This window comes from Petaurus breviceps, unplaced genomic scaffold (assembly GCF_028583685.1).
Source record: "Petaurus breviceps papuanus isolate PSGF00001 unplaced genomic scaffold, PetGlider_PUasm1.0 90977, whole genome shotgun sequence".
NCBI lineage: Eukaryota > Metazoa > Chordata > Mammalia > Diprotodontia > Petauridae > Petaurus > Petaurus breviceps.
In genome coordinates, this window is record NW_027187391.1 from 46,652,795 (window position 1) to 46,679,798 (window position 27,004).

The 27,004-nt window shown below is 41.1% G+C and overlaps 1 protein-coding gene across 3 annotated transcripts in view; it reads left to right on the forward strand.

The window, feature by feature from the left end:
* The window catches only part of RTN4IP1 (reticulon 4 interacting protein 1), a 66,921-nt gene extending 39,917 nt beyond the window's left edge, over positions 1-27,004 (forward strand). For all 3 annotated transcript variants that reach the window (XM_069077120.1, XM_069077119.1, XM_069077121.1), the window contains exons 8-9: positions 7,815-7,907; positions 26,867-27,004. In XM_069077120.1, coding sequence (XP_068933221.1) covers positions 7,815-7,907; positions 26,867-26,974 — 201 coding nt within the window. In that variant the 3' untranslated portion in view covers positions 26,975-27,004. The remainder of the gene's footprint in view (positions 1-7,814; positions 7,908-26,866) is intronic.

The window sequence follows — 27,004 nt, forward strand, 5'->3', positions numbered from 1 at the left end:
ACTAGTCTTCTTCTCCGCCCCTGGGGCGGGGCAGGGTCCCTTTACAAAGTACCAGCAAAACAGCCATGTCTCCTCAGTCCTTGGCAGCTCAGGGGGCAGGTCTCAAAAGTCCAGGGCAATTCAAAGCGGCCACCAGCAATCCTCTTAGTCTCTCTCTCTCTCCACGAGGTGCTGCTTCCAAAAAAAGATCTTCCGCCTCTCTCCAGTGTCTCTCCAAATCTACGTCACCAGCTCCTCCCACTTCAGGACTTTCTTTTCACATCAACAAGCCCATCCCACAGGTGGGATTAACAAACTCTGGGTTTTAATACAATCAATTTGAAAACCAAGCCAATACAGTGGAATCTTTAATTGCCATTACTATCACAGCAGGCTTCCTAGTGAATCTCCAACTTAACTGGGGTGAGACTGATGCTTTTATTAAAAAAGGACAATGAAAAGATCTGGATGGGGTTAAGGAGTGACAAGTGAAAGGAATTTCAAGTAGGCTAATTAGGTGATCTTGGTGGGCTAGGGTGGGCCAGTTGCCTTGGGCAGAGGGGCCAGTGATCTAGGTTGCTGAAATGTATGGGAAAATTCAGGGGTTTATACTACTTTCAAAGACATGATCTTTTCCTTTTAGAGGTCCAGGTCCCATCACCCATCATTCCCCCTTCAAACAAATGGTACCCAAAATCTTTTGGGGTAAGGGATAAAGGTCTCAGCTTCTGAAACAGTTTTCTGCTGAAAGGGGTGTAGAGCTGTCCCTGCCTGTCCCTGTCCCAGGGAGGAAGTTGACAGGAACCAAGCACAGGCTGCATTCAGGGGATGATGGGAGACACCTACCAACTGTAGGTGAATGGCCCATAGTCTGGAAGATGAGACTTTTTTTTCTCTTTGAGGCTAAATCTGCTTTCTGCAGCTTTTATCCATTCTTACTATTTCTACCCTTCAGGAAGAAACAATATAAGCCTAACCTCTCTTCTGTATAATAACCCTTCAGATACTTGAAGATGCTTATTGCTATACTACCTTCCCAAAGTCAGCCTTTTTTTCCAGGTTAAATATTCCCAGTTCCATTACCTGGTTCTCAGTCTCCCACTTTTCTCACCTTTTTGGTTGTATTAATTGGCATGTAGTCCATCTTGTCTTTGTCCTTCCCAAAATGTGCTCAGAACTGAATGCTATGAATGGATTAATAAATGAACAAATGTAAAAAATCAAAGCATTTAGTATGTACTTTCTGTGTGTCAGACATTGTGCTAAGCCCTGGACATAAATATAAGCAATTAGGGCAGTTCCTGCCCTCAGAGAGCTTACAATCTAACAGGAACACAAAACATATGGGGTACTAGTGATCAATAAGCATTAATTTGGAGAGGGAAGTCAGAGAGCATGGTGATGAGAGGAATAAGGCATTTCATTGATAGACCCTTGCCAGGGTTGGTAGTACCAATTTGATAAGTGTTCCCAGAGCTCTAGTTGGAAAGTAGGGCAAAGAAGAGTACACACATGTAATAAGGCATGGAAATGTCTGGAGAAGTGTTGTGGTGGCCTGAGACTGGGCATCTGAAATGCTTACCAATAAGAAGATAACTTCAGTTCTTTATAGATCTAGACAGAAGTTAGAGGAGACATGGCCTAGCCTCTGGGAAGTGTGTATCCCAGTATATTTCAGATACAGTCTGACAAGGGGTGAGTACAGCAGAATGGTCATTTGTCTCATTCTGAACACAGAACCAAGATGGCAGCTAACAGGATGTTACCTTGTTGACTCATTGAGCATGCAGTCCACCAAAGCCCCCATGTCTTTTCCACATGAACTGTTGTTTAACCGTGCATCCTTAATCTGGTACTATTGAAATGAAATTTTTTAACTTAGGTATATGATCTCACATTTATCCATATTAAATTTCACCTATTTTGAGTTAGCCAGTCATTCTAGCCAGCTTATATTTTTTCAGATCTTTGATTCTGTCATTCACTGGATGAGTTGACCTTCCTAAGCTTAGGTCATTTGCAAACTTAGTAAGCTTGCTATCTGTACCTTTGTCCAGGTCATTGATAAAAATGTTGATTGAAATGAGAACAGGACTGGTCTTTAGATCACTCCATTAGAGGCTCTCTTCCAAGTTGACAGCTACCCATTAATAACTGTTCAACCAGTTCTAAATGTACTTAACCATACTTTCATCAAGCCTACATTTCACCATCTTAGCAATAGTGTGAGAGATATTGTCAAATGTTTTGAAATCCAGACCTGCCATCTCTGTGGTATTCCTCTTATCTAATGACCTTTTCAGAAAAGGAAATGAGATTTGTCTGGCATGACCTATCCTCAATGAAACCATGCTGGCTTTTAGTGACCAGTCAGTGCTTCCTTTTCTAAATGCCTATGAGTCATTCCTTAAATAATAAGTTTTAGGATTTTGCCAGGAATCTAAATCAGACTCAGTGGCCCATAGATTGGAGACTCCACCCTTGTCTATTGCTTTTTTCTTTTTCTTTTTTTAAATGATTTATTTTCCCCAATTACATTTAAGACAATTTTTTAACATTCATTTAAAAAAAAATTTGAGTTCCAAATTCTCTCCCTTTCTCCTTCCTTACCCCCTCCCTGAGACAGTAAGGAATTTGATACAGGATATACATGTGCATTGCTTGTCCATTTCTTGAAAACCAGGCCAGCATTTGCTCCAGTCCTGTAATGCCTCTTTGCCATCATATTTCAGAAATTATTGCCAAGAGCTTAGCAATCACATGCACCAGGCCATTTGGTTATAATCTATCCAGTTCTGATAAATGGAGCTTATTGAACATACCCAAGTACTCTCTTAACCATTTCCTCCTTTGCCTTGGATTTAGCTCCTTCTTCATCACTTTCATTTTCTCCTTTCAGTCTGAGAAATCATGCTCCTTGATAGAGAAATGACAACTAAGTAAGTTGAATTGACAACTAAGAAGTAAGAATTTTTCTATCTCTCCATCTGTTGTCATTTTTCCATTCACTTCTGATAGTTTGATCTTCCTCTCACCCCCTGCATAGCTTAAGTGGGGGCAAAAAAGTACCCTTTTGGTTGCCTTTAGCATTCAGAACCAGTACAGGACTGTGCCATTAGTTTATGTCACTGTAAAAACTAGTCTGGGCAGTGGGTTCCTGCTGTAACTACATCTATCTCTTCAGAGGCCTCCCCTTTTTTCTTTCTCCGAAATAGTTTGTAAGTGGGTCACTAGAATTTCATTCTTGAGAACTTCCTGTCCACTTTAGGCTGTCTCTTGTAATTTTAGGCCACAGGATCCTACTTTTTCTTCCTCTGAATTCTTTGAAATTTACTGCCCCAGAATGTATGTTATTAATAACATTTACATTAACAGTAACTTTTACTTGTTTCTTTCCATGAATTCTAAGAGTAGGTAGTTACTTTCTCCCGAGAGTCTCATCATTTTTCATTTTACTAACCCAGTGAAATTGGGTCCTAGTCCAAAACCAGCGGTTCCCTTGAGCAGTTCCTTCATATTTGATAAAGTTGAATTGTTATTGATATGGCAAAGAATGCTATATTTTTGGCAGAGATCTAATGTATCCCAAAGTGTTGAAATCCCTCCACTTTTTCAACAGCCTTTTTCTGGCTTGGGCTTGTGATTTGTTTCTGAAATTAATTCCTCGTTTAATTCCTCCTTTTTCCAGGTGATTTGTAATTGAGAACCTCTGCCATATATCCTTCATCTGTTGTTATTATTCCATCAATTGAAGCAAAAATATTTCTTTTTTTTCCCTTCCATACGTCCTCAGTCACATCTTAGTCACCATGCTTTCCTGCTCTAGATCCTGAATTCCTTAGGTAAATATAGCTTCTTAATTGACAATACCATCCTCTTTATCTATTCAGTTAGTTTTGAATAAAATATATACCATTTCATAGTCATATTTTGGTCATTAATTCCAACCCCTAAGTCTCAGTAATACCTGTTAGGTCGATTTTGTCTCCTTGTATTGAGATCACAAGTAAACCTTGTTTATCGTCTATAATTTTGTAAACACTGAGAGAGAGAGAGAGGGAGGGCATTGTGGCACTGTGGGAAGGAAATTGTGTTGGAGCTAGGACGGTTGAGTTCAAGTCTGACCTGACACCTGCTGGCTGTATGACCAAGTCACTTGACTCTCAGATCTGAGATTTTTTTTTCCCATACCTTTGATATCTTCTCCTTCAGATATGGAACTGGTCCAGTCTTTTCCCTTTTACTTCTTTGTTCTCTTTAGTACCATTTCTGTCTCCTCTATAAATATGTCTGAGGCTGACATTAGGGTTCAAGTATTATGGTTCTTCATGGAAAATCGGGTTTGTTAAAATTGTTTTTACAAACCTTTTCCATTTTTCTTGTGTTTATAGTTCTTCTCATTTTTGTTTTTGACTATCCTTAGAATGATTTTGTTTAGTTGGGTGGCTTGTATAGCTTTCTTTAAACTGATTCTGTCCCTTGCTTCGCTCTTCTGATAATAACTAATCAAAATTGTCCATCATCCTTCTCGGTGAGGATTTACAAACAAATTTATATTTTGACCTGGTGTTGACTTTGGAGACCAATTCTCTGTCAAGTAAGTCAGTTGTTTGCTGACTAAGATACTTTCTGGACTCTTTTTTGCCTCTTTGTTTTGGCATTTAAGTGCCTTAAATTTCTTAAATTATTGGATGAAACTATTGTAGTTGCTGTTTGTCATTTATGTTTCCCTTTTTAAAACTAACAGTGTTTTGTTGAAATAATTTGGGGTCATGTCATTTCAAATGTACAATTTTTTTTACTAATTCTGATCTTAGCTCTGATTTGTTGTTGGTGTGACTGTATACAACTGTGCTTTGTACTTAGTAGGCAATAAAAGAATGTTGATTTGAGCAAAGCCTTTATGACGATTTAGGTATAATACTTTCCTCTCCTCCCATAAATGTTTTTTAGCCTGTCATTGATTTGTGGTGAGGAGAAGCCATTGCCCCTGCATGGTAACACTCACCTCTGAAGCTATTGGTTCTTATCAACTGGAGTTCAGGTTTTTGTTATGCAAATGCCTGCATCCTAAGAATGGTAATGAAACTCTACTTTCCATATGCTGTTCTTATCTTGGAAATATTTTTTAAAATGTAGATTCAGTGCTAAATTCAAACTATTAACCTATAATTCTCACTAATAATCCCTTTAATACATGAATATCTGTGCATAACTGGGGGATGGAGATCCATCTTGCCCTACTGGAAAGTCTGAGGGGGTTTGGGGGAGGAGGTATACAGTGGGATTGCTGTTTTGGGGTGGTGGGTAGGGGAAAGATGGGGAGAAAATTTTTAACTAAAAATCTTGTGGAAATAAATGATGTAAACTAAAAATTAACATAAAATTTAATTTAAAAAATAGAAAAAAAATCTGTGCATAGAATTAATCAAAAGCATTTACTAAGTGCCAGGCACTAGGGATATAAATACAGAAAATGAACTAGGTCTTGCCCTAAAGGAGCTTCCAGGTCATCAAGGAAATAACATGTACATATAAGTATAGACAAAGTAAATACAAGGTAATTTGAGTGGGGAGACCACTGTAGGGAATCAGGAATGGCTTCATATAGCAAGTGACATGTGAACTGAGTTTTAAAGTAAACTGGGGATTCTGAAAGATAGAGGTAAGGTGGGGGCTGGGAAGGGGACGAGGAAAGGTGACAAAGGCACGGTGATAAGAGGTAGAGTGTCATGTGTGAGGAAGACCAAGATAGGTAGGTGCTTGTTGACTGACTAATAGTTTTTCTGAACCTCAGAGTATGTGAAAGAAGATGTGATGTATTTTTAATAAATCTGGAAAGCTAGGTTGGAGCCAAATTATAAATGACTTAAATGCCAAAGAAAAGAGTTTATATTTGGTCCTAGAGGTAATAGGCAGCCACTAGAGTTGATTACCAGCAAAGTGACATGATTACACCCGTGATTTAGTAATGCTACTTTGGCAAATCTCAGGGTGGGTTAGAGAAAGGAGAGACTGGATGCTAGGGGACCAATTAGGAGGCTCGGGCAGTAGGCCAGGTAAGGGGCAATAAAGGCCAGAAGTGAGATGGTGTAAGGGTTATGGGATTTAAAGATCGTCCATGCTCCATTGGATTTGCTGGCGTAGCAGGAAGGGGTGAGGCAAGAAGAAGCGGAAGCCAAGCTAGAGTTCCTGCAGTGACTAGCAGTGGCAGCAGAGGCAGCGGCAGCGGTAGCGGCCAAGGTGGAGGTGGAGGCACGAACCCCTTTTTGAGCCAGCCAGAATTTCTGCTAAGGACTCCTGCTGAGGACTGCCAGGGGCCGAGCTGCTAGGAGCACGCTTCCTGGATGCTGAATAGTTGCTGTGAGTGGGGAGAGGAAGACCTGTGCCTGAGGTAGCCTGTTCTGTTTTAAAGGCTTGAGAATGTGGGTGCTTTCTACTTTATCTACCTGTGCTAATTTCATAGCTACTCTGATGGCTTTGACTTTCTGGTTTTGGGACTCGGTCATTTGGTGTTTTAATAAAGGTTCTAGCTTTATCCCCCATATAGCAAGCCTGATATATTTTGTGATTAATAACCACATCGGCATATTTTTAATTGCCGTAGGCATTGTGAATATTGCATTGCTGATATAGATGGTGACCAGGACAGAGAAGAGGAAGTGATGAATGTGAGAGATTTGAAGATACAATTGACTAGACCTGACAGCTGACTAAACAGTTAGGTAGTGTAGTGGTTATAGTCCTGGGCCTGCAATTGGGAAGACCTGAATTTAAATGCAGCCTCAAAATATTACTACTTGAATGACCTTGGGCAAGTTACTTAGCCTGTGTTGGTTCAATTTCCTCAACTATAAAATGGGTACTATGCTTGGCACATAGTAGGTGCCATGTAAATGGTAGCTTTATGATGATGTTGTGAGGTTAGTGAAAGAGGGGAGTCAGGGATGACTGTCAGGTTGCAAATCTGGATTACTAGAAGAATGATAGTAATCATTCTCAGCAGAGATAAGGAAGTTGGAAGGAAAAAGATAATGAGTTCTGTTTTAGCCATGTTGATTTTGAGGTGCCTACAGTATATCCTTGGAGATATTGCCATTTCCCAATGAAACCGTAGGCAATGGTGTGAGACTGGAACTCAGAAGAGAGACATATATATATATATATATATATATATATATATATATATATATGAGAGAGCTGGATATATAGCTCTGGGACTCATCTCTATGAAGATATTTAAACTAATGGGAGCTAATGAATTCACCAAGAGAGAGTATGTAGAGAGAGGAAAGAAGAGAGCTCAGAATAGATCCTTGGGACATACCCACAGTCCCACACATATAAATGACTTGCCCATGGTCACATAGCTGTTAAGTGTCTGAGGCTATATTTGAACTCGGGTCTTCCTGACATTAGACCTAGAGCAGGTAAAAGGAGAACCAAGGGAGAGCACTATCACAAAAACACAGGAGAGAATATCCAGGTTAAAAGGGTTCAACAGTGTCAAAGCTGCAGAGGTTAAGAAGCGTGAAAACAGAAAAGTCAATGAAATTTGGCGATTAAGAGATTATTGGTAACTACTGATAGCATATGTCATGATGGGAACAAACTTCATGCATCCATTGTTCTTTTTCTTGAATTGAAGAGGTAGGTAGTAAAGGATCCTGCACGATTAAATACCCGTGTGAGTGGCTTGTTGGTTTTGCATACTCAAGGCTTGCTTTATTAGCACTCAGCAGCTACTTTTCTCATATTTTCTTCTCAAAGTGGCATTTTCAGTTATTCTGTAGTCTTTTCCCATATTTGACATTTCTTCTTTTTGTTTTTCTTAGCATTTTTGTCAAGGAGTCCATTATCGATGGGCCTTTTTCATGCCCAGTGGTGTATACTTGGATGAGATTGCAGAACTAGTGGAAGCCGGAAAGGTATGAGAAGCCTCCTCCCCACTCCCCTCCCACATCTTGTTGCTATTACTGATCACTTGCATTGGAAATGTGAAAACTTCCCAGGACCTCATCAATACCATCAAGAGCTATAGCTTGTGGGGGCGGCCAGGTAGCACAGCGAGTAAGAGCACCAGCTCCAGTTTCGGGATGATCTGGGGATTGAATCTGGGCTCAGACACTTAGCACCCACCCAGAAACACCTGGCCGTGTAACCTTGTGCAAGTTACTTAACCCCAATTGCTTAGGGGCGGCCAAGTGGCTCAGCGAGTAAGAGCACCGGCTCCAGTGTCTGGATGACCTGGGGATCAAATCCAGGCTCAGATACTTAGCACCACACCCAGAAATAACTGGCTGTGTAACCTTAAGCAAGTTACTTAACCCCAATTGCTTAAAAAAAAAAAAGGGCTATAGCTTGTATAATCAACTTCCTGCTTTCCCTCACCACCACTCTCCTCCATTCCCTCCCAGCCCCAACCCCCCCAAAAAAGCATGTAAATTTAAGAATATCTTTGTTCTTGCCTGAGTTGAAATGGACGTTGGAGATTACCTAATTTGACTCCGTTTTATAAATGAGACTGAGGGCTAGAGGTGAAATGGTCAGTTTGTTAGTGGCAAAACCCAAACAAGAACCCAGATATCCTAATGCCCTGAATAGTATTCTATCATTCATTCCATTTTACGAAGTGGAATATAATTGTAAAGTTGCTAGGTGTTTGTCTGAGAGGAAGATGGGAATCAGGAGATTAAGGGAGTTAATATATGACTCCTAGAAAGAGAATTTGGGTGTAATAAAATGGCATGTAATGTTAATTGATTTCTTATGCTGTCTGCAGGAAGATCTGCAGGCAAGAGGTAAGGAAAGGTTGAAAGTCCCAGGGTGGCGTCTTTAGAGGAAAAGTTCTCCCTGATTATCCAGGTGGTGACAGAAAGTTACCTAAGTCAGTTGCCATGGAATTGGGGGCACTGCAAGTAAAATTCAACAAAGGTAGACTGAGGCACATTCTCTCCAAGCAAGATAATATTTTATTAACAGGATATGAACCTGCCAGTAAGAAATGGGTCTATTACTGCTTCAGTTTTAAGCCAAAGACTCCAAGATGAAGACTCAACTCATTTTTAAAAGGTTAGAACAAAGAACAGAATGGGCTAGATGACATCATGGAGTTGACAACAAACATGATGGGTTACATAGCTAAAACACAAGGGGAACAATATGATGGGTTAGAAGCTCAGGATGAGAGCTAACCATGGCCTCTCCTTCCTTTCTGTGATTACGAAGTATTCATTGTTTGAGTCCACCTGCAAGGGTAAAAGACAGACTTCTTTGGATAGCACACTAGACATCCATGAAAGATGGTGGTATAAAGAAACTAGACTAGACTCCCTAGGGTCCACCTGCATCCCCCAAGGACAGCAGAATTCCATTGAGGCAAGAAGAGAACAGTGATTAGCAGGAGAACTGAATGTCTAAATTTAACTCATTGCAGACCAGTTGAATTTCTGAACTAAATTCAGAGACAAAGAACCATGACTTAGGCAAAATCAATTAATTGTAAATAGTATCAATAAAAAGTGATACAGATCATTCTGGGACCTATACTACAACATTCTTCAATTGAAGGTTTTCATTTTGAAGATCCTTTCTTACTGCCTTGGGATTAAAAGCAGTGTTTCTACCTGTGTGCTCTAAATATCTCTTGCCCACTTGAGTATTTTCCTTAGAGGAGAAGGCAGCCCATGGAATACCTGGTGAAGCTATATAAAACCTTGATTTATCTCTTTACCTTATGAGTTATTAATCAGATTTAGTTGAATGACTCCTTGAGAGTGAAGTTCTCTTCTTTGAGGGGAAGGCAACTGAAATGACCTTTCAGTTAACCCCGAAATATCTCTCATATTTATTCTCTCCTTTCTATGAGTATAATGGCCACTACTACAAGTTTTCATTATCATGCTCCTAGACTCTTGCACTAGCCTCCTAATATTCCTTCTGCCTATGTTTTCTCACCACTCTACGACTACTAGAGTTATCTAACTTAGGAATAGATCTGTTCATGTCATTGCTCTCCTCAGAAAATCTCCAGTGTCTGTTGCTCACTCTGCTAAATTTAGGCTCCTTTCCCTGACATTTCAGTACCTTCATGAGCTGGGACCATTCTAGCTTCCCAACTTTATCTCATATTGTTTTCTGATTCATACCCTAAGCTTTGTCCCAAGGATGTGATCTATGCGTTCCTGCCTCTGTTCCTTGGATCATATTGTTCTATATGTCTGGAATGTCATCTCTTCCTCTCTAGGCCTTTATAGCCCAACTCCAGTGTCATATTCTCCATGAATTTTACCCTCATCTCTCCAGTTTTTAGTAACCTTCTCTCCCCACCAACGTCACCCAGCACCTTGTTTTACACTTTGCATTATGAATTATTTTGTATGGTAATTATCTGGGTATGTGTATTATTCCCCTACTAGACTTTAAATTCAGTAAGAGCATTGATCGTGTTTTATCTAATTTTCGTATCTTCTCCAACATCCAATACAGTGCTCTTCACACAGTAAATAAACATTCCTGTTTAAATATTATCAGGTAATGACATTGGTGTCATTGATAGAAAAAAACTTTTGAGATTCAATTTCAGCAGTATAGACTTAATGTTTTCTTCTTGCTCACTTGGAAATCTCGAACCCATTGATAGCTCGGATCGTGGTGTTTATACCAAAATGCTACTACTACTACTACTATGACATTTGAGCAGTGGCAGCTGCCAACTGCAAAGCATTTTCTCGCTCGCATCTCGGAAGACTACAAAATGGTTATAAAGCTTCCCCCTTTGTAGGGTAGACACCAAAATATGAACAGACATCTTCACAAACTTTTCTTTCCTTAATTATAGCTTAGTTTGAACAATTCTAGTTAGGGTAGCCAAAAGCTGTTCTTCTGGATACATTATAATGCTATTGTTTTGTTTTATATCATGTACATTTCCCAAAGTATCCATTCCTTTTCCTCATCCCAGAGAGGCTTATAACAAAGAATAAAAAATGAGGTAAAAAAATAGTTTAGTAAAACTAACCAACAAATTGAAAAAGTTTGATGTTATATAGGTCACTCCCACGTTTCCTCAGCTCTTTAAAGAAGCAGAGGAGGCGCACTCTCTGTCTCTGCCTCTTTGATGCTTGGTTGTTTTATTATCACGTTATTCCATTTCAGTTGCTTTGTTGTGGTTATTCCATTTACGCTATAGCCATTGTGTATACTTTTTTGTTGATTTTTATTACTTTATCTTGCATCAGTTCAGAGATGTTTTCCTTAAGCTTCTCTGAATTCTTCATATTCAGCCTTTGTTGGAGCAAAATAATACTCCATTACCTTTATGTGCCAAAGCTTGTTTAGCCATTCCCCAACAGGCAGCTACTTTGTTTCCTTTTCTTTGCTACTACAAAAAAAATAAAATAAAATAAAACCCTACTGCTACACATATTTTGGTGTACAATTATTGACCTTGGGATAGATTGCCTAGACATAGACCAAAAACCATTTTTATGGCTGCTCTGAGTTTTAGAAATTGTTGTTATATGTTCCTTAGCCCTCTTATATAGTTCTTGAGGCATTAACCAGGAATACTACTACATTTAGGCAGGTAATATATAAAAATAAATGCCCAGATATGATACTTTTATATGAACAACAAAGAACCACATTGTGTTTTTAAGATCTTCTGGTGACAGACTATATCTGGAGGGTTAACTTTAAAATCTTTTTCTCTCAACTTTTTCTTTGACTGGATAGTTTACCTCTTTATGTGAATTATGTGCTGTGGGAAAGAGACCTTGTATGGAAAATCCATAGCCACTTTGAAGGTTTCTATGGGATAGGCTCTCAGGGCCACTCACTCCTTGCATTGATTGACATCACATTTCATGCTTGCATTTAGACTTCGAAAGAGGTAGCTTTAAGAAACCACAGCTAAAAGCTGTGCATTTAACCTTACTTTATTCAAGCTAAGGAGCTGCAGAGTGAAAGATGGTTTACTCCTGTTTCCAAATAGTTTGGCTTGCTTTCCAAGTCTGAGTGCCTTTTCCAGAATATCTGCCAAGTCTGTACAAGGTGGAAACATGTATATGGATTCAGTCTCACAGCTATGTGAAGATTCTGTCCCTGGATTCAATGTTAACTCTACTTCTGTTGCCCTCTCCTTAGTCTCCCAGAGGAATTAGGTTGTTAGTTTGGTTTGAGTGTAGTTATTGTGGAGGTCCATTCCTACCCTGCTCCCCCTGCTCCCATCCCCACTGTTTGCAGCGTCAGAACTAAGTGAGGGAATTGGATCGGATGATATTTTAAGATCCTTTCAAGTTCTAAAATCCTATGACTTTACATAACCAGAGTATTGTGTTCCCCAACTCATTTCAGGTTTGTCTTAATTCCTGCCAAGTATTCAGATCACAATATGCTTACATGTCCTACTTCTTTGTACTCAAAACATAGTTGGCTCTTCTCTACCTCAAATGTTTGTTTGTACAACAAAGAAGAAAATTGACTTCTCTGTATTTACCTATCAATTTTGTCAGGAGATTGATAGAGTGGCTGAAAGGAGACATGATGGAAATAAAGACCGTTCTATTGTAGCATCTTTTAGCAGAGAGCTACGGGAAGTAGATATCTTTGATCTTTTATTCTCCATAAAAAAAGTATTCTCACAAGGTTGTTTTGGCTTATGTTTGGGAGTTGATATGAGAAACCAGATACCACATTGAGGTGTGCTTCAATATCTGGTTGTGCCATTCTTAATCATCTGGTAAAGGGCATTTAATCTGTGATTAGAAGTTATTATTAGTAATTTAATTTGGGAAAGAGACAAAACCAAAAGACATGTTTTGTATGGTAAAGGTTAAGATTTCAAAATTGAATGAAGGTTTTAAAAATTTTTATCCTCAGCTATCCCACAAAAGTCCTATTCAAACGTGGTCTGTAGCTGATCTAGCACAAGTTTTGATTGGTAGTGTCTACCAATTTGGAAGGAATGGGAATATTTTCCCAGGGAGAGACCAAGTCTGCTGTCTAAGGAGCAGACTGTATAACCACAGAAAGGCCTGATCTCCCAAAAGTTGGCCGCTTGATGGTAGATACTTTGGCTGAGATAACTCATTAAATGTGAACAAATACAAAATGCCCCTTTTGTGCTTACATAGTTGTAAGTGGCAGAGTAGTGGGAAGAGAGGGACAGATGTTTAAGAATCACAGTTTACAGCGAGAGAATGAACCAGAGTCAGTCATATTGACATTCTCGCTGAACGGAAAACCAGAAGCCATAAAGAAGTGGTAGTTAAATGTAAGGACACCTCACATGTGCTTTTAGGAGTCAAATAGAGAAGTTGAGTTGATTTTATCCTATGCCCAAAGGTACCAAGAAACCCCTTGTTCATAGGACACTTGGTCATTTTGCTTTTGCATATTCATGAGAAGAGTAAGCAAGCAGACCACCATAATAGTTGTAGTCAGCACCATTTTTTTGGCAGAGAATGAAGTAGGGAACTTTACAGACAGCATCTCAAGAACTTCCACCACAAGTGAATGTTAATACTCAGTGCCTTGCATGTGAAAGAAGACAGAGAAAAGTTGCCCCCCCCCAAAAAAAGTTGAAAAATGTGGTTCATATTCTACAACATATAAGTGGCCAGAGCATGTGAAAAAAAGTTTTGAAAAGGAGAACTGCAAACTATCAGCCACCATTTAGAGGGGAAAAGGTCAAAAATCACTAAAGATCAGAGAAATACAAAACAGACATGAAGAACTACTTTATACTTGTGAATTTGGCAAAGATGATAAAAGATAGAATTATTCAGGTAGATCTGTGGGGATGTCAAGGACATTAACTTTCTGCGAGGGCTCTGAATTACATTAACTATTCGTGGGGTGGGGAGGACACTTTATTTTCCTTTCCTTTTTTTTTTTTTTTGCTTTTTGGAGGGGGGAAGACAGGACAATTGGGGTTAAGTGACTTGCCCAAGGTCACATGGCTAGTAAGCGTTAAGTGTCTGAGACCAGATTTGAACTCAAATGGGAGGATGCTTCATTAAGAAAAGTTAATAAATTCTTCACACTGAGCCAGTGAACCCATTACTGGCTTTCTATCCCAAGAAAGTCAGTGACAGCAAGAAAGAACACACATCCAAAAATATTCATAGAAGTAGTATTTAATTTTTTTAAAGGCCATTGGATTTATTTGTTATTTTTATTGATGCCTTTTGTTTTTGCATCATATTCATTTCCAAATATATTCCTTCCCCCTTAGTAAACTGTCCCTTATAACCAAGAAATTTAAAAAGAAGGAATAAAGGCAGCTTAGCAAAAACTAGCCAGCCTATCAGCTGTGTTTGAAAGTCTATACAGTTTCCATAATGTAGTTCCCCTTTGGGATGAAGGGAAGGAGTTGGATTTTTTTCTGGTCTTCTCTGGGGCCAAGCATGATCATTATAATTAATAGAGTGTGTGTGTTTAGTTTCAGGGCGTTTTTGTTCTTTGTGTTTACATCGTGATTATGTATATTGATTCCTGGTTCTACTTCACTTTGCATTATTTCACATAAATCTTCCCCTGCTTCTCTTTTTTATATCATGTTTGTCATTTCTTAAAAGACAGCAGTTACTCCGTTTCCTTCAGGTACCATAGTCTAGCTGTTTCCTAATCAATGGATACCTACTTTGTTTCATTTTTTGCCACCACAAAAAAGGTGGCAGCACTATTTGCATTGGAAAAAGTTGGAAACACACTATGTGCCCAGTACTTCAAAGGAGTGGACAAGTTGTGGAAAGTCAGGAAAATACGGAGAAGAGAGTCCCTGCTTTTCTTTTTTCACTCCTCCCAGGACTTATAAGAGAGGGATCCTCTCTTCTTCCCCCCCCCCCACAAAAAAAAATCCAAGAAAGAGAGCATCACACCACAGTAGCCTCGATAAACAGTAACTTTGAGTGGTAGAAGCCAATGAAAGAGGGGAGAGAAGAATTCCTTTTTTATTGGCATAGAAGGAAGAGGATGTCTTAAGGTGGGTGTCCATAGTGTAGGGGCTGCTTCTGTTCAGTTGATTTAGTAAAGGAAAGGGGGAGAAAATACACAGAATCCTCTTAGGATGTTTAGAATGTGTGCTTGTGTTAGGGATGGCAGATGCTGAGCAAGAGTAAAAGCACTTGTATAACAGGCTTTTTGTGGTATACTGAGAGGTGCACTATGTCAGAGAATATGATTCAACCCTCGGCTAGCCAGCACATCTTCAGGAGTTGAAATCTGATTTCAGACACGTCCTAGCTGTGTGACCCTGGGCAAGTCACTTAACCCTGTTTGCCTCAGTTTCCTCATCTGTCACATGAACTGGAGAAAGACATGGCAAACCACTCCAGTATCTCTGCCAAGAAAACCTCAAATGGGGTTATGAAGAGTTGGACATGACTGGAACAACTGACTGAATCTCAGTATAAACAAGATGCTTTCTAACTGCGTGACCTTGGGCAGGTCAGTTCCTTTTTCTGAAACTCAGTTTCCTCATCTTTAAAATGCAAGGGTTGGCATAGATGCTCTGAGGCCCCTTCCAGCTCCAGATCTGTGATTCCCGCCCACCCCCTCCCCCTGAGTGTCCTGCATTAGAGAAGCTATAGCAGTGTCATCAGATAGAGGCTACTTCAGTGTGTGTCACCTCGCTCTCCCTAGGCCTGGATTTTCCCTTTAATCCCCCTGTCCCTAACAAACAAGTGTTCTGGACTCCCTGCCTGATGTGTGTGGCTGTAAATAGTTTCTGTCTCATTATCTAGCTAATCTCCATTTGTTATCATACAGTCATCCAACAGTGGCATCTACTCACCAGCTAACAGGAAGAATTTTGTCATTGTTTGCCCCTTATGGGAAAAGCTAAATGACTCATGGTCAGCCCTTTTTAGGGAGTATTCACACAATAGACCTGGTCAGCCATCCAGATTAAAGTGTTTAATACCCTAAATTGTTGGTATCATCAGTTCAGTATTCGTGTAGGGCTAGAGCCAAAGGTTTTAGAGCAGGTCGTAATTTTTAGATGGGTAGTAGAGGAGCATGGGCAGTTATTAGCGTTGGCAAGTGGTGTTTCAAGTGGCAACAGGGTGGGTTTAGGGATCTTTACAGAGATCCCTGGTGCTGTTGGACTCATTTGGTTTCTCCCGAGTGCTAGAGATGGCTCACAGTAATGACTGTTCTCGTGCCTCATTATTTTCACCAGCTGTCTGTTTGGATTCTCCTCTAAGCTCAACAGTCATAGAGCAGCAAAGATAATCCTTTTGTTTATCTCATTTCCCCCAAAGGTCAGCCCAGATGCCACCTTCTTCATGAGGTCGAGGGCCTCTCCTACAAAAGATGTACCTTGTATTTCTTTTGTACATATTTACACATGTACATGTTTTCTTCCGCAATGGAATGGAATTTTGAGGCCAGGGCCTCTTTTATTTTTGTCTTTGTACCCTGGGCAGCTAGGTGGCCTACCCTGGGGTCAGGAAGACCTGAGTTCAAATTCAGCCTTTGACACTTAATAGCTGTGTGACCCCAGACAAGTCACTTAGCGCTGTTTGCCTTAGTTTCCTCATCTGTAAAATGAGCTGGAGAAGGAAATGGCAAAGCACTCCTAGTATCCTTGCCAACAAAACCCCAATGGGGTCATGAAGAACGGGACACAACTGAACAACAATCCTTGGCAGCTAACGGGGCTTCACATGTAGCAGGCTTGTTGATTAATTCTGTCTGGAATTTTGCAGTTTACTTTTTTCTTTTTTTTGTTGTTTTGGGGGGGGGGAGGGTTGTTTTTGCATTTTGGAGTGGGGGAAGGAAGGGCAATTGGGATTAAGTGACTTGCCCAAGGTCACATGGCTAGTAAGTGTTGTGTCTGAGGCTGGATTTGAACTTAGGTCCTCCTGACTCCAGGGCCAGTGCTCTATTCACTGTGCCACCGAGCCGCCCCGCAGTTTACTCTTTTCAAATCCATTACCTAGTTTTAATGTCTCAGCAACTCTCAGGATAGTAGGGAAGCTGTTCTTATTCCTGTTTTATAAATGAGGAAACAAGTGCAGAGAGGTGACTTACCTTGCATAGAGTCACTAAGGAGGTGAGGAGAGCAGTACAGAACTGAGATTTCATCCATATGGAGAAGTCCCTCCTACTCCAGACAGACAACTCGATCTATGGTCTTAGAGTTGCCTGGGCCCTTGAGGCTAACTCATTTATCCACAGACCCACAACTAGCCATAGGCAGGACTTGAACACAGATCTTTCTTACTCCGAAGCCATCCTCTATCCTGCGGACTTTACTCCCTCTCACCCAAGGTCAGGCTGCCCAAATTATGAAACCTCTCCAAGAGGCCAGGACTCCTGATGCCATGTACGTTACCCTGTACCCACTCCAGTGATGTGTGGGCCAGCACAGGAGCCTGTAGAAGCCAGTTGCTAAAGTACTTTTAGGGTTATAATCAGTCCTCATATTTGGGGGACAGTTTGTCATTGTTCAGTTGTAGCATCCTAGTGCCTCCTGGGGCTCCAGTTATCTTCACCTGGTGTGACTTTGCACAATGAGGAAGACCAGCTATGAAAAATGAGGGGCAGCCTATGGGGACTCTTCACAATCAAGTCGGCACCAGAACATCCCACGATCCTACTTGGTTGTCTCCTTCCTCCTTTTAGCAGACTTGAAAGTACCATATAAGTGGGTTCGTTAAAATTTCAGAGAGGTGTAGAAATAGCTCTTGGTGCACAAATTTACTTTGATTTTTCAGAACAGATTATTTCCAGTTTTTTAGAAAAAGATTCTTTTCTTCAGTCAGGTTGTTGACTCTCTTTTCATGATTTTCTTGCATCATTCTCATTTCTCTTCCTATTTTTTCCTCTGCTTCTCTTATTTGATGTTCAAAGTCCTTCTTGAGCTCCTCCGTAGCTGTAATCAGTTTGTATTTTTCTTGGAAGCTTTTGGTGCAGGAGTTCTGACTTCCTTGCCTTCCTCCTGTTCCATGCTTTGATCCTTTTTGTCCCCAAAAAAGTAATCTAAAGCTGGACTGCTGTGCTTGCTTTGCTTCCTTTGCTTGCTCATGTTGCCACTTAATTACTTGGCTTTTGAGCTCTCTGCTTCCAGGGAGGAGAGCTTTGTCTCAAATCGCTGGGGTTTTCGCAGCTGCTGGAGCTGTTAGTTGGGCGCACTCTCTATCGTCCCCCACAAGCTTTGGCTCACTGGTGTCACACACCCAGGACCTCCACCCAAAACAGCGATCCAGATCCAGGCAGGTCAAGGCAAGAACAATTACCCCCTGAACGGTCCCCTGGTCCCCCAGTGATCTGCAGGCCAGGAGCTCTGAAGCAGCCACAAGGAGGCGGCTGCATGGACGCAGCACCTCCACAGCTTCTCGCTCTGGGGGCTGAAGATGGACCACGGTCACCCCAGTTCCAACAGAGATCTTCACTGACCTCTTACTTTGTCTTTGACATTTATGGGTTGATATTCTGGAAACTACCACGGCTACTGGTGAGCCACTCTCCTGAAGTCCGCTCCAACTGCTGCTGCTTGGGGCCGCCCTGGGGCTAAAACCGTGAGCTCACTGGGGCTGGGCTCGGCTCTCAGCTAGCTGCGATGAACCCTTCATGTCCACCTGCTGGGCTGCTTCGGTGGGAAGTTTGTTTCTCTGTGTCACTTTGGTGGATTCTGCACCTCTAAAATTTGTTTAGTGTCATATTTTATAGGTATTTGCGGTGGTTATGGGGGGAGCGCATGAAGTTTTCCTGCTTCTGCGCCACCATCTTCGCTCTGCCTCCTAGAGAAGGATTCTTTTCCTGAATATTCTGATAACCTGGCATGATGAATTGACATATACATCTCAATTTGTCATAGTAGCTCCCATTGGCAGCTTAGTGGCACAGTAGATAGAGTCCTGAACTTGGAATTGGGAAGATCCGAATTCAAATCTGGCCTTAGAAATTTACTAGCTGTATGATCCTGGGGAAGTCACTTAACTTCTTACTGCTCAGTTTCCTCATCTGCAAAATGGGACTAATAATATAGTGCCTCCCTCCCAGCATTGTTATGAGGATAAGATAAGATAATATTTAAGTGCTTCACAAACTTTAAAGTACTATGTTACTACTTCTACATACAGTCCTCTGATGTAGATTGTATAAATATTACCTTCCTTTTTTTAAGTGAGGAAAAAGGTGATTTTCCCCAGATCACCCAGCTACTTTAATTCCTGAAACTGTCAACTAGCACCTTACTGTGTGCTGGGTTCTATATAAGTGCTAGGAATTACAAAGAAAAAGCAGAACCTCCCTGCTTATAGCAGCAAGTACCCTAGCATACCCAGGATGGCTGCTAGCACATGTTCTTTGATCTGCTTTTCTAAAGGAAAGCAACTCAAAAGGAGTTAACAATTCTACTTTAATTAAACATTATATATCATTCACTTTGTTCAGGGGGAAAAGTCAGCACCCTGAACTTCAGAGAAAATACAAACAGAAATTAAAAGCAGACACAAAATAGAGACAGAGAAAATAACACAATTAAACAGACCAACAGATGACTTCTAGCTGTCTGATGTTACATACATACATAGTTACCAGAGAGAGAAGCACCAACATCTGGGTTTTCAAAGGGCAGGGAGGGCTTAATGGCTACCCAGAGTTCCATCTGGCCAAGTCACACAACTCTTCCAGAAGTGAGCCCTAAAGCTAAACCTCATATAAAGCCTTCTCCAGGGTCAGAGGACTTCACCACCTTCTGACCCACTGCTTAATTACAAAGTTACAAAAGGTGTGAGCCTTTCTGGAAAAAACAAGTCTCCCCTAAGCAAGCTTTTCTTGTTGGGCTCCAAGTGAGACCCATTAAGGAGCAGGGCAGCTCTTCAAATTGCCTTACCATTACACTGCCCTCAAGGAACTTACATTGTAAAAGGGGAGATAACATGCATAAATGGATACACATACTGATGGAAGATAACCTCAGAAGGGAAGGTACTAGCAATTTGAAGGACTAGGAAAAGGTTATTACAGAAGGTGATAGTTGAATTCTCTGGAAAAAAGAAACAAACCAAATTCCTAGGGACACAGAAAGGAAAAGTCTAGGACTTCAGGTGCGAGCAACAGTGAGTAGAACAGTATGGTTAAACCAGAGAGAGTATGTACATTGAGGGAGTATTGTATAAAAACATTGTACAGGTGGGCAGGTTGTGGGTGATGATGTTAGGAATGGGAGATGAAAAGGGGAGAAGAGAGAATTCTGGCAAATGGCCTCAGAATTTTTAATGAGGGATGAGGAAGGGTTCTCACCTGTGAGGGTGGAAGAGGTGTTATGAGAAAACTTGAGAGAGGAGAAGGTTCGGAACAGTTTCTGTAGTCGTTAGGGTGGAGAATCCATCAGGAAGGGCTAGAAGATTAGCCTTGCTGCAGTGAGGACCCAGTCGAGATTGGGTAACATAAATATGTGGTGCACCTAACAAGTGTGATTTTGGTGACGAATTCCAGCTCTGTCCAGATCACGTAAGAAGGAGTGCTGGAGGTAAACGTTGGAAGTGGTCCAGGGTTGAATTTTGGCAGGGTGTGATCAGCAATAGGAAAAGGAGGCAGGAGATCTGAGAGTAGAGAATAGTGCTATCTCAGGGGTCAATATTGGAAAGGGCCAGGTAGACAGTAATGTCAGAGCAAGGGTGGTGATGGCCTGGGAAAGTAGTGAGAAGTAGAGGGACTGGAGATTGCAGTGAGGACACAGAGTAGGGCAAAGAGCTACAAAGCATAGTGAGGTAGGAAATATTAAAAGACTGTCATCAGATAAAGTGGTATGGGAGAATGTGTAGCCAGTAAAGGAGACAGCTGCTTCAGGAGGAAAACAAGTCTCAGTGAGTGTCAGAAGATATAGAGAAAGTTTAAAATGAAAAGAAGTTTGCTAGTTATGCAATGGGAGTTCCGTAGGGTTCAGTGAAAGGAGCAGGCAGATCTGCAGTGTGACCTTGGTGGGGTGAAGGTGATGGGGTTGGGAATGAGAGAGCTGATAGAGTTTTTCTCTGGCACTTACAGGTCCTGTACCTCTGTTGTGAGGAGAGTAAGGTGGGGCGTGGGATTATGTTAACCATTTCAGAATGAATCTAGACAGAGTACCAGTGACTAATCAGAGGTTCCCAAAGAAAGGCAGGTGTATAGAAGGTTCCAGGTTTTCCAGGCCTTGTGGGAGGCAGTGTTACATCCTGGGAGGACTCAGGAAGCCTACCACGTGGCAGGTACAAGCAGGGGGTGGGTATGATCAGGATCAGGGAAAGGAGGTGATAACATATCCAAGGGGCCCAGGCTTATGGCAAGAGCGGTGTTGTGTCATTGAAGCAAAGAGACAAGATGGTGGCATGGCCCAGGGCCTCTGCCTGACCAGGACTGCTACCCAGGTCTCTGGACTCCCCCGTCCATTGTTGTTTCTGTATTGTTAGAAACTGTTGGGGCATCTAGGTGGTGAGATGAATGCAATGCTGGGCCTGGAGTCAGGAAGGCCCGAGTTCAAATCCAACTTCAGATACTTATCAGCTTTTAACCTGGGCAAACCATTTAGGCATTATCTGCCTCAGTTACCATGATTGTAAAATGGAGATATTAACTGCAGTCACTTCTCAGAGTGGTCATCACAGTCAGTGTGTCATCAGGACCACCTGAGATAACATTTGTAAGGCACTTAGTAAAGCATCTGCACGCAGCATGTAAGCGCTTTCTCTTTTCTCTGGAGTGAAGGTATTCAGATATCACTTACAGTTTTGTGTCACACCCACTCACTCCTTTTTATGTATCTTTTGTCCCACTCATTCCCCTGTACAAAGAAAGACGCATTTCCTTCCTGAAGGCTTCCCATCCCCCGGTGGATTGCACCAGGACTTTTGGGACACCCTGTCTCTGCTGGTGGTTTGGCTTAGATTGCCCTTTTCCTCAAAAACCTGCCTCTTTTCCAGACCTTCCTGTTACTTTAGAAGGCATCGCCATCCTTCCAGTAACCCAGGTTTGTAACCTCAGTGTCGTCCTCTGCTCCTCACTCTCACTCACCTACTCCAGAAAGCGCAGTGGCTCCCTTTTACTTCTACAGCCTGCTCCTCTGGCCTTTAAAGCTTCACAGCTTGGCCCCGTCTCCCTTTTCTAGCCTTACACATTGTCTCCCTCTCCTCCTCCCTCCCCTGTTTCTTTCTCTTTTGTGCTAGCTGTCCTCTATACCCAAAACGCACTGCTTCCTCACCTCCATTTTCTGGTGCCACCTTCTCTATGATGCCCCAGCTGAGGGTGCCTCCCTCCCCAAACTGCCGTGTCTCATACACGTCCTTGTGTTAGGCATTTACCTGTATAGGTGCATGTTCTCTCCTGTCAGGATGTCATTTCCGTAATGGCAGGGACCGTTTCTCTTTCCTGTTTACCTTTTTTATGCTCCTTTTGAGTCTTTCTGTGTCTGGCATTTAGCACTGTGCCTGACAAGTTATAGGTACTTATTATACCTGCTTGGTAATTGATTGGTGATGGAGTTGGAGGAGAATGCAAGTAAATTTGGCAGCCTGCAAGAAGGGGGGCAGTAGTAGGAAGAGCGCAGAATTCAGAATCTCAGGCTCTGCCCCTTCTCTGTCTGACCTTGGCCAATGTCACTTATCCTTTCTGGGACTCAGTTTCCTCATCCGTGAAACAAGGGAGTTGGACTAAATGACCTCTTAGGTCCCTCCTAGCTTTGCAGAGCTGTAATCTATTCGTGCTGTGGCTTGACTGAACTCAGTGTGGACATGCAATAGAAACCCTTTTATAGCTGGTTAATTTTTTTTCAGCTCCATTTTCTGTCCAGCCATATAATTTCTTAAAGCATGCATCTTGTTAGAGTAAATGGTCTATTACCTTGCTTGTAATCAGTATGGCACTCGTAAAAGAAAACTGCTTGTAAAATGCATGGGTAGATTTTTGCCTTATGACAAATCTGTTTCTGCCCATGGAGCCTTCAGAGCTATTCAGTTGAAATACCACACGGGTAATTATCGATTTTTATTTAAACCTTTATAAGGGTTAAGCTGCATTCCTGGAGGGGAGGGGGATGAGGAAGTTAGCAAGTGTCTTATTTCAGAGGGAGGCTATTGACAGAATAAATGGCACATTAAAAATAATGAGCAGGCACTCGGGCATTATGAGCAGGGTATGATACAGCCAGCTGCTGCCACCCCATGCTCCTCTGGCACAGAGACCCTCTCCTGGCTTCCCACCTCGTGAGGCAAAGAAGCATCATGGAGAGACTTTGATTCTCTAGGCATTTATTAAAATCTTTGCCCTATGCTAGATGTCATGGAAGATAAAGAAGTTCCTGGGAACACAACCCATCCATTTATTTGTTTATTTTAATGGTTGGGATTTTTTTTTCCAGTTACATGTGAAAATAATTTTTATCATTCTCTTTTAAATTTTGAGTTCCATAGTCTCTCACCTCCCCCCTTCCTGAGATGGCAAGCAGTTTGACATAGCTTATACACATGCAGTAATGCAAAACATGTTTCCATATTAGTCATGTTGTGGGGGAAAAAAACAACAGACCAGAAACAAGAAAAGTAAAGAAAGTTGAAAAATCTTATGCTTTGATCTGCGCTCGCCTTTGCCAGTTCTTTATCTGGAGGTTCATGGCATTTTTTACAAGTCTTTCTGAATTGTCTTGGATCATTGTATTGCTGAGAATAGCTGTCATTCACAGTTGATTATTGTACAATATTGCTGTTATTGTGTACATTGTTCTCCTGGTTCTGCTCACTTCGCTTTGCACCAATTTCTGTAAGTCTTTCCAGGTTTTTCTGAATGCATCCTCATCATTTCTTATAGCACAGTAATATACCATTGCAGTTATATGCCACAATTTGTTCAGTCATTCGCCAATTAATAGGCATCACCTCAATTTCCAATGCTTTGGCACCACAAAACTAACTACTATAAATATTTTTTGTACATATAGATCATTTTCCTTTTTTTTTTTTTTTTTTAATTTCTCTGGGATACAGACCCCAGTACTGGGATTGCTGGGTTAAAGGGTATGCGCGATTTTATAGCCCTCTGGGACATAGCTCCAAATTGTTCTCCAGAGTGGTTGGATCAGTTCACAACTCCACCAACAGTGCTTTAGTGTCCCAATTTCCCCATATCCCCTTCAACATTTGTAGTTTTACTTTTATGTTAAATTAGCCAGTCTTATAGGTATGAGGTGGTACCTCAGACATGTTTTAATTTTCATTTCTCTAATCAGTAGAGCATCTTTTAATATAGCTGTAGATAGCTTTGATTTCTTCATCTGAAAACTGCTTATTCATATCTTTTGACCATTTATCAATTGGGGAATGACTTGACCCAGTTCTCAATATTTTGAAAAATGAGGCCTTTATCAGAGAAGCTTGCTATAAATTTTTTTTTCAGTTATGATGATTAACTATATATTTCTTCCCACTCTTTTTCCTGTTTATCCTACTTTCTCTCTCTCCCCTTCCTCTCTTCTCTCTCTCTCTCCCCCCCCTCTCCCCCTCCCTTTCTCTCCCCCTCTCTCCTCTCTTCTCTCTCTCTCCTTTCATACTATTTCTCCTCAAAAGTGTTTTGCTTCTGTCCACTGCTTCCCTTAGTCCACTCTGCCTTCTGTCAGCACCACTGCCCCCTTCTCTTATCTTCTTCCCCTCCTATTTCACTTTAGAGTAAGATACATTTCTATAACCAATTGAGTGTGTTCATTATTCCTTCTTTGAGACAATTCTAGGGAGTGTAAGGTTCAATCATTGTCTGTCATTCCCTACCCCCATCTTCCCCTTCGCTGTAAAAGCTAGATAATTTATGCCATTCTGCCTTTCCTTTCCTTCTTCTCCCAGTGCATCCTTTTTTATCTACCCCTTAATTTAATATTATTTTTTTTAGATATTCCATCATAGTCAATTTATACCCATGCCCTCTATCTACTATTCTATTTACTAAATACTCTATACTCCTAACTGCCCTAATAATGATAAAGTTCTTAGGAATTTCAGGTATCATCTTCCCATGGAGGAAGGTAAACAGTTTAACCTTATTGGATCTCATATAATTTCTCTTTCCTTTACCCTTTTATGCTTGAGTCTTGTATTTGAAAGTCACATTTTCTACTTAGCTCTGTTTTTTTCATAAGGAATGTTTGAAAATCCTCAATTTCATTAAACATCCATTTTTTTCCCCTTGAAGGATTATATATACACTCACTTTTGCTGGGTGTTTCTCAATTGTAATCCTAGCTCTTTTGTCCTCCAGAATATCATATTCCAAGCCCTGAGCTCCTTTAATGTGAAAGCTAAATCTCACGAATCCACAATATTTGAATTGTTTCTTTCTGTCTGCTTGCAATATTTTTACCTTGACCTGGGTGCTCTGGAATTTGTCTATAATATTCCTGGGGGTTTTCATTTTGGGGTCTCTTCCAGGAGATGATCTGTGGATTCTTTCCATTTTTACTTTACTCTCTGGCTCTAGGATATTAGATCAGTTTTCCTTGATAATTTCTTGAAAGATGATGTCTAGGATCTTTTTTTTTTTTGATCATGGCTTTGAGGCAATCCAATAATTCTTTCTTTTTTTTTTTTTTTTGGAGGGGGCAGTTGTGGTTAAGTGACTTGCCCAGGGTCACATGGCTAGTAAGTGTTAAGTTTCTGAGGCTGGATTTGAGCTCAGGTCCTCCTGACTCCAGGGCTGGTGCTCTATTCACTGCGCCACCTAAGCCACCAAATAATTCTTAAGTTATTCCTTCATGATCTATTTTCCAGGTCAGTTGTTTTTTGTTTTTCAATAAGAGAGTTTATATTTCTTCTATTTTTTTTTCATTCTTTTGATTTTTATTGTTTCTCATTGTCTCTTGGAACCATTTACTTCCAGTTGCTCAATTCTAATTTTTAAGGAATTGTTTTCTTCAATGAACTTTTGTACTTTTTTTCCCTCTGCTTTTTGGAGGGGGGGAAGGCAGGGCAATTGGGGTTAAGTGACTTGCCCAAGATCACACAGCTAGTAGGTGTTAAGTGTCTGAGGCCGGACTTGAACTCAGGTCCTCCTGACTCCAGGTCTGGTGCTCTGTTCATTGCACCACCTAGCTGCCCCTGTGCTTCTTTTTAAAACCATTCGGCCAGTTCTACTTTTGAAGGAGGTCTTTTCTTCATTGAATTTTTGTACATCTTTTTCCATGTGGCCAAATCTGCTTTTTAAGGAGTTCTCTTCAGTGGATTTTTGTGCCTCTTTTATCATTATTTTCTTTAGTATTTTTATGTGCCTCCTTTACCAAGTTTTTGTCCTTTTTTTCCCCGTGATTTTCTTGCATTGCTCTTACTTTTTCCTCCAATTTTTCTGCTACCTCTCCCATTTGATTTTTAAAATCCTTTTTGAGCTCTTCTAGGAATTATTTTTGGGCCTGAGACCAGTCTACATTTTTCTTTGGGGGTCTTTGGATGTAGCTCTTTTGGCTTTGTTTTTTCCTGTGTTTGTATTTTGATCTACCCCGTCACCAAAGTAACTTTCTGTGGTCAAATCTTTTTGTTGTTGTTATTTTTTTCCCCCAGCCTATTTCTTGACTTTTAACTTAGTGTTAAAGTTGGGCTCTGCTCCCAGGGTAGACGAGGCACTGTCCCAAACTTCAGGTTTTTCATGCTGCTGTTTACATAGCTAGCTCTTTAGATCTTCAGTTCTTCTGAGGCGACGTGATCTAAGGAGAGATTTGGGCACTGTTCTCCTGGACTGTGAGTGATAACAAGCACTCTTTTCTGCCCTGGAATTGTGAACAGGGTCCCCCTCCCCTGAGGCCGCCCATTGTAGTGTGCCAGTGCTCTTCCTCGTCCTGGGACTGCAACCTAGAACTGTATCTGGGCCTTGGGAGAGGTACCTGTTTCTAGCCATTTAACGTCGTCTTTTTACTCATGTTTTACAGGTCCGACCAGTTATTGAACAAACCTTCCCTTTTTCTGAAGTTCCCCAAGCCTTCCTGAAGACAGAAGGTGGACATGCCCGAGGAAAGACAGTAGTTAATGTAGTTTAAAAAAAATACACTGAATGTTGATTGACAGAT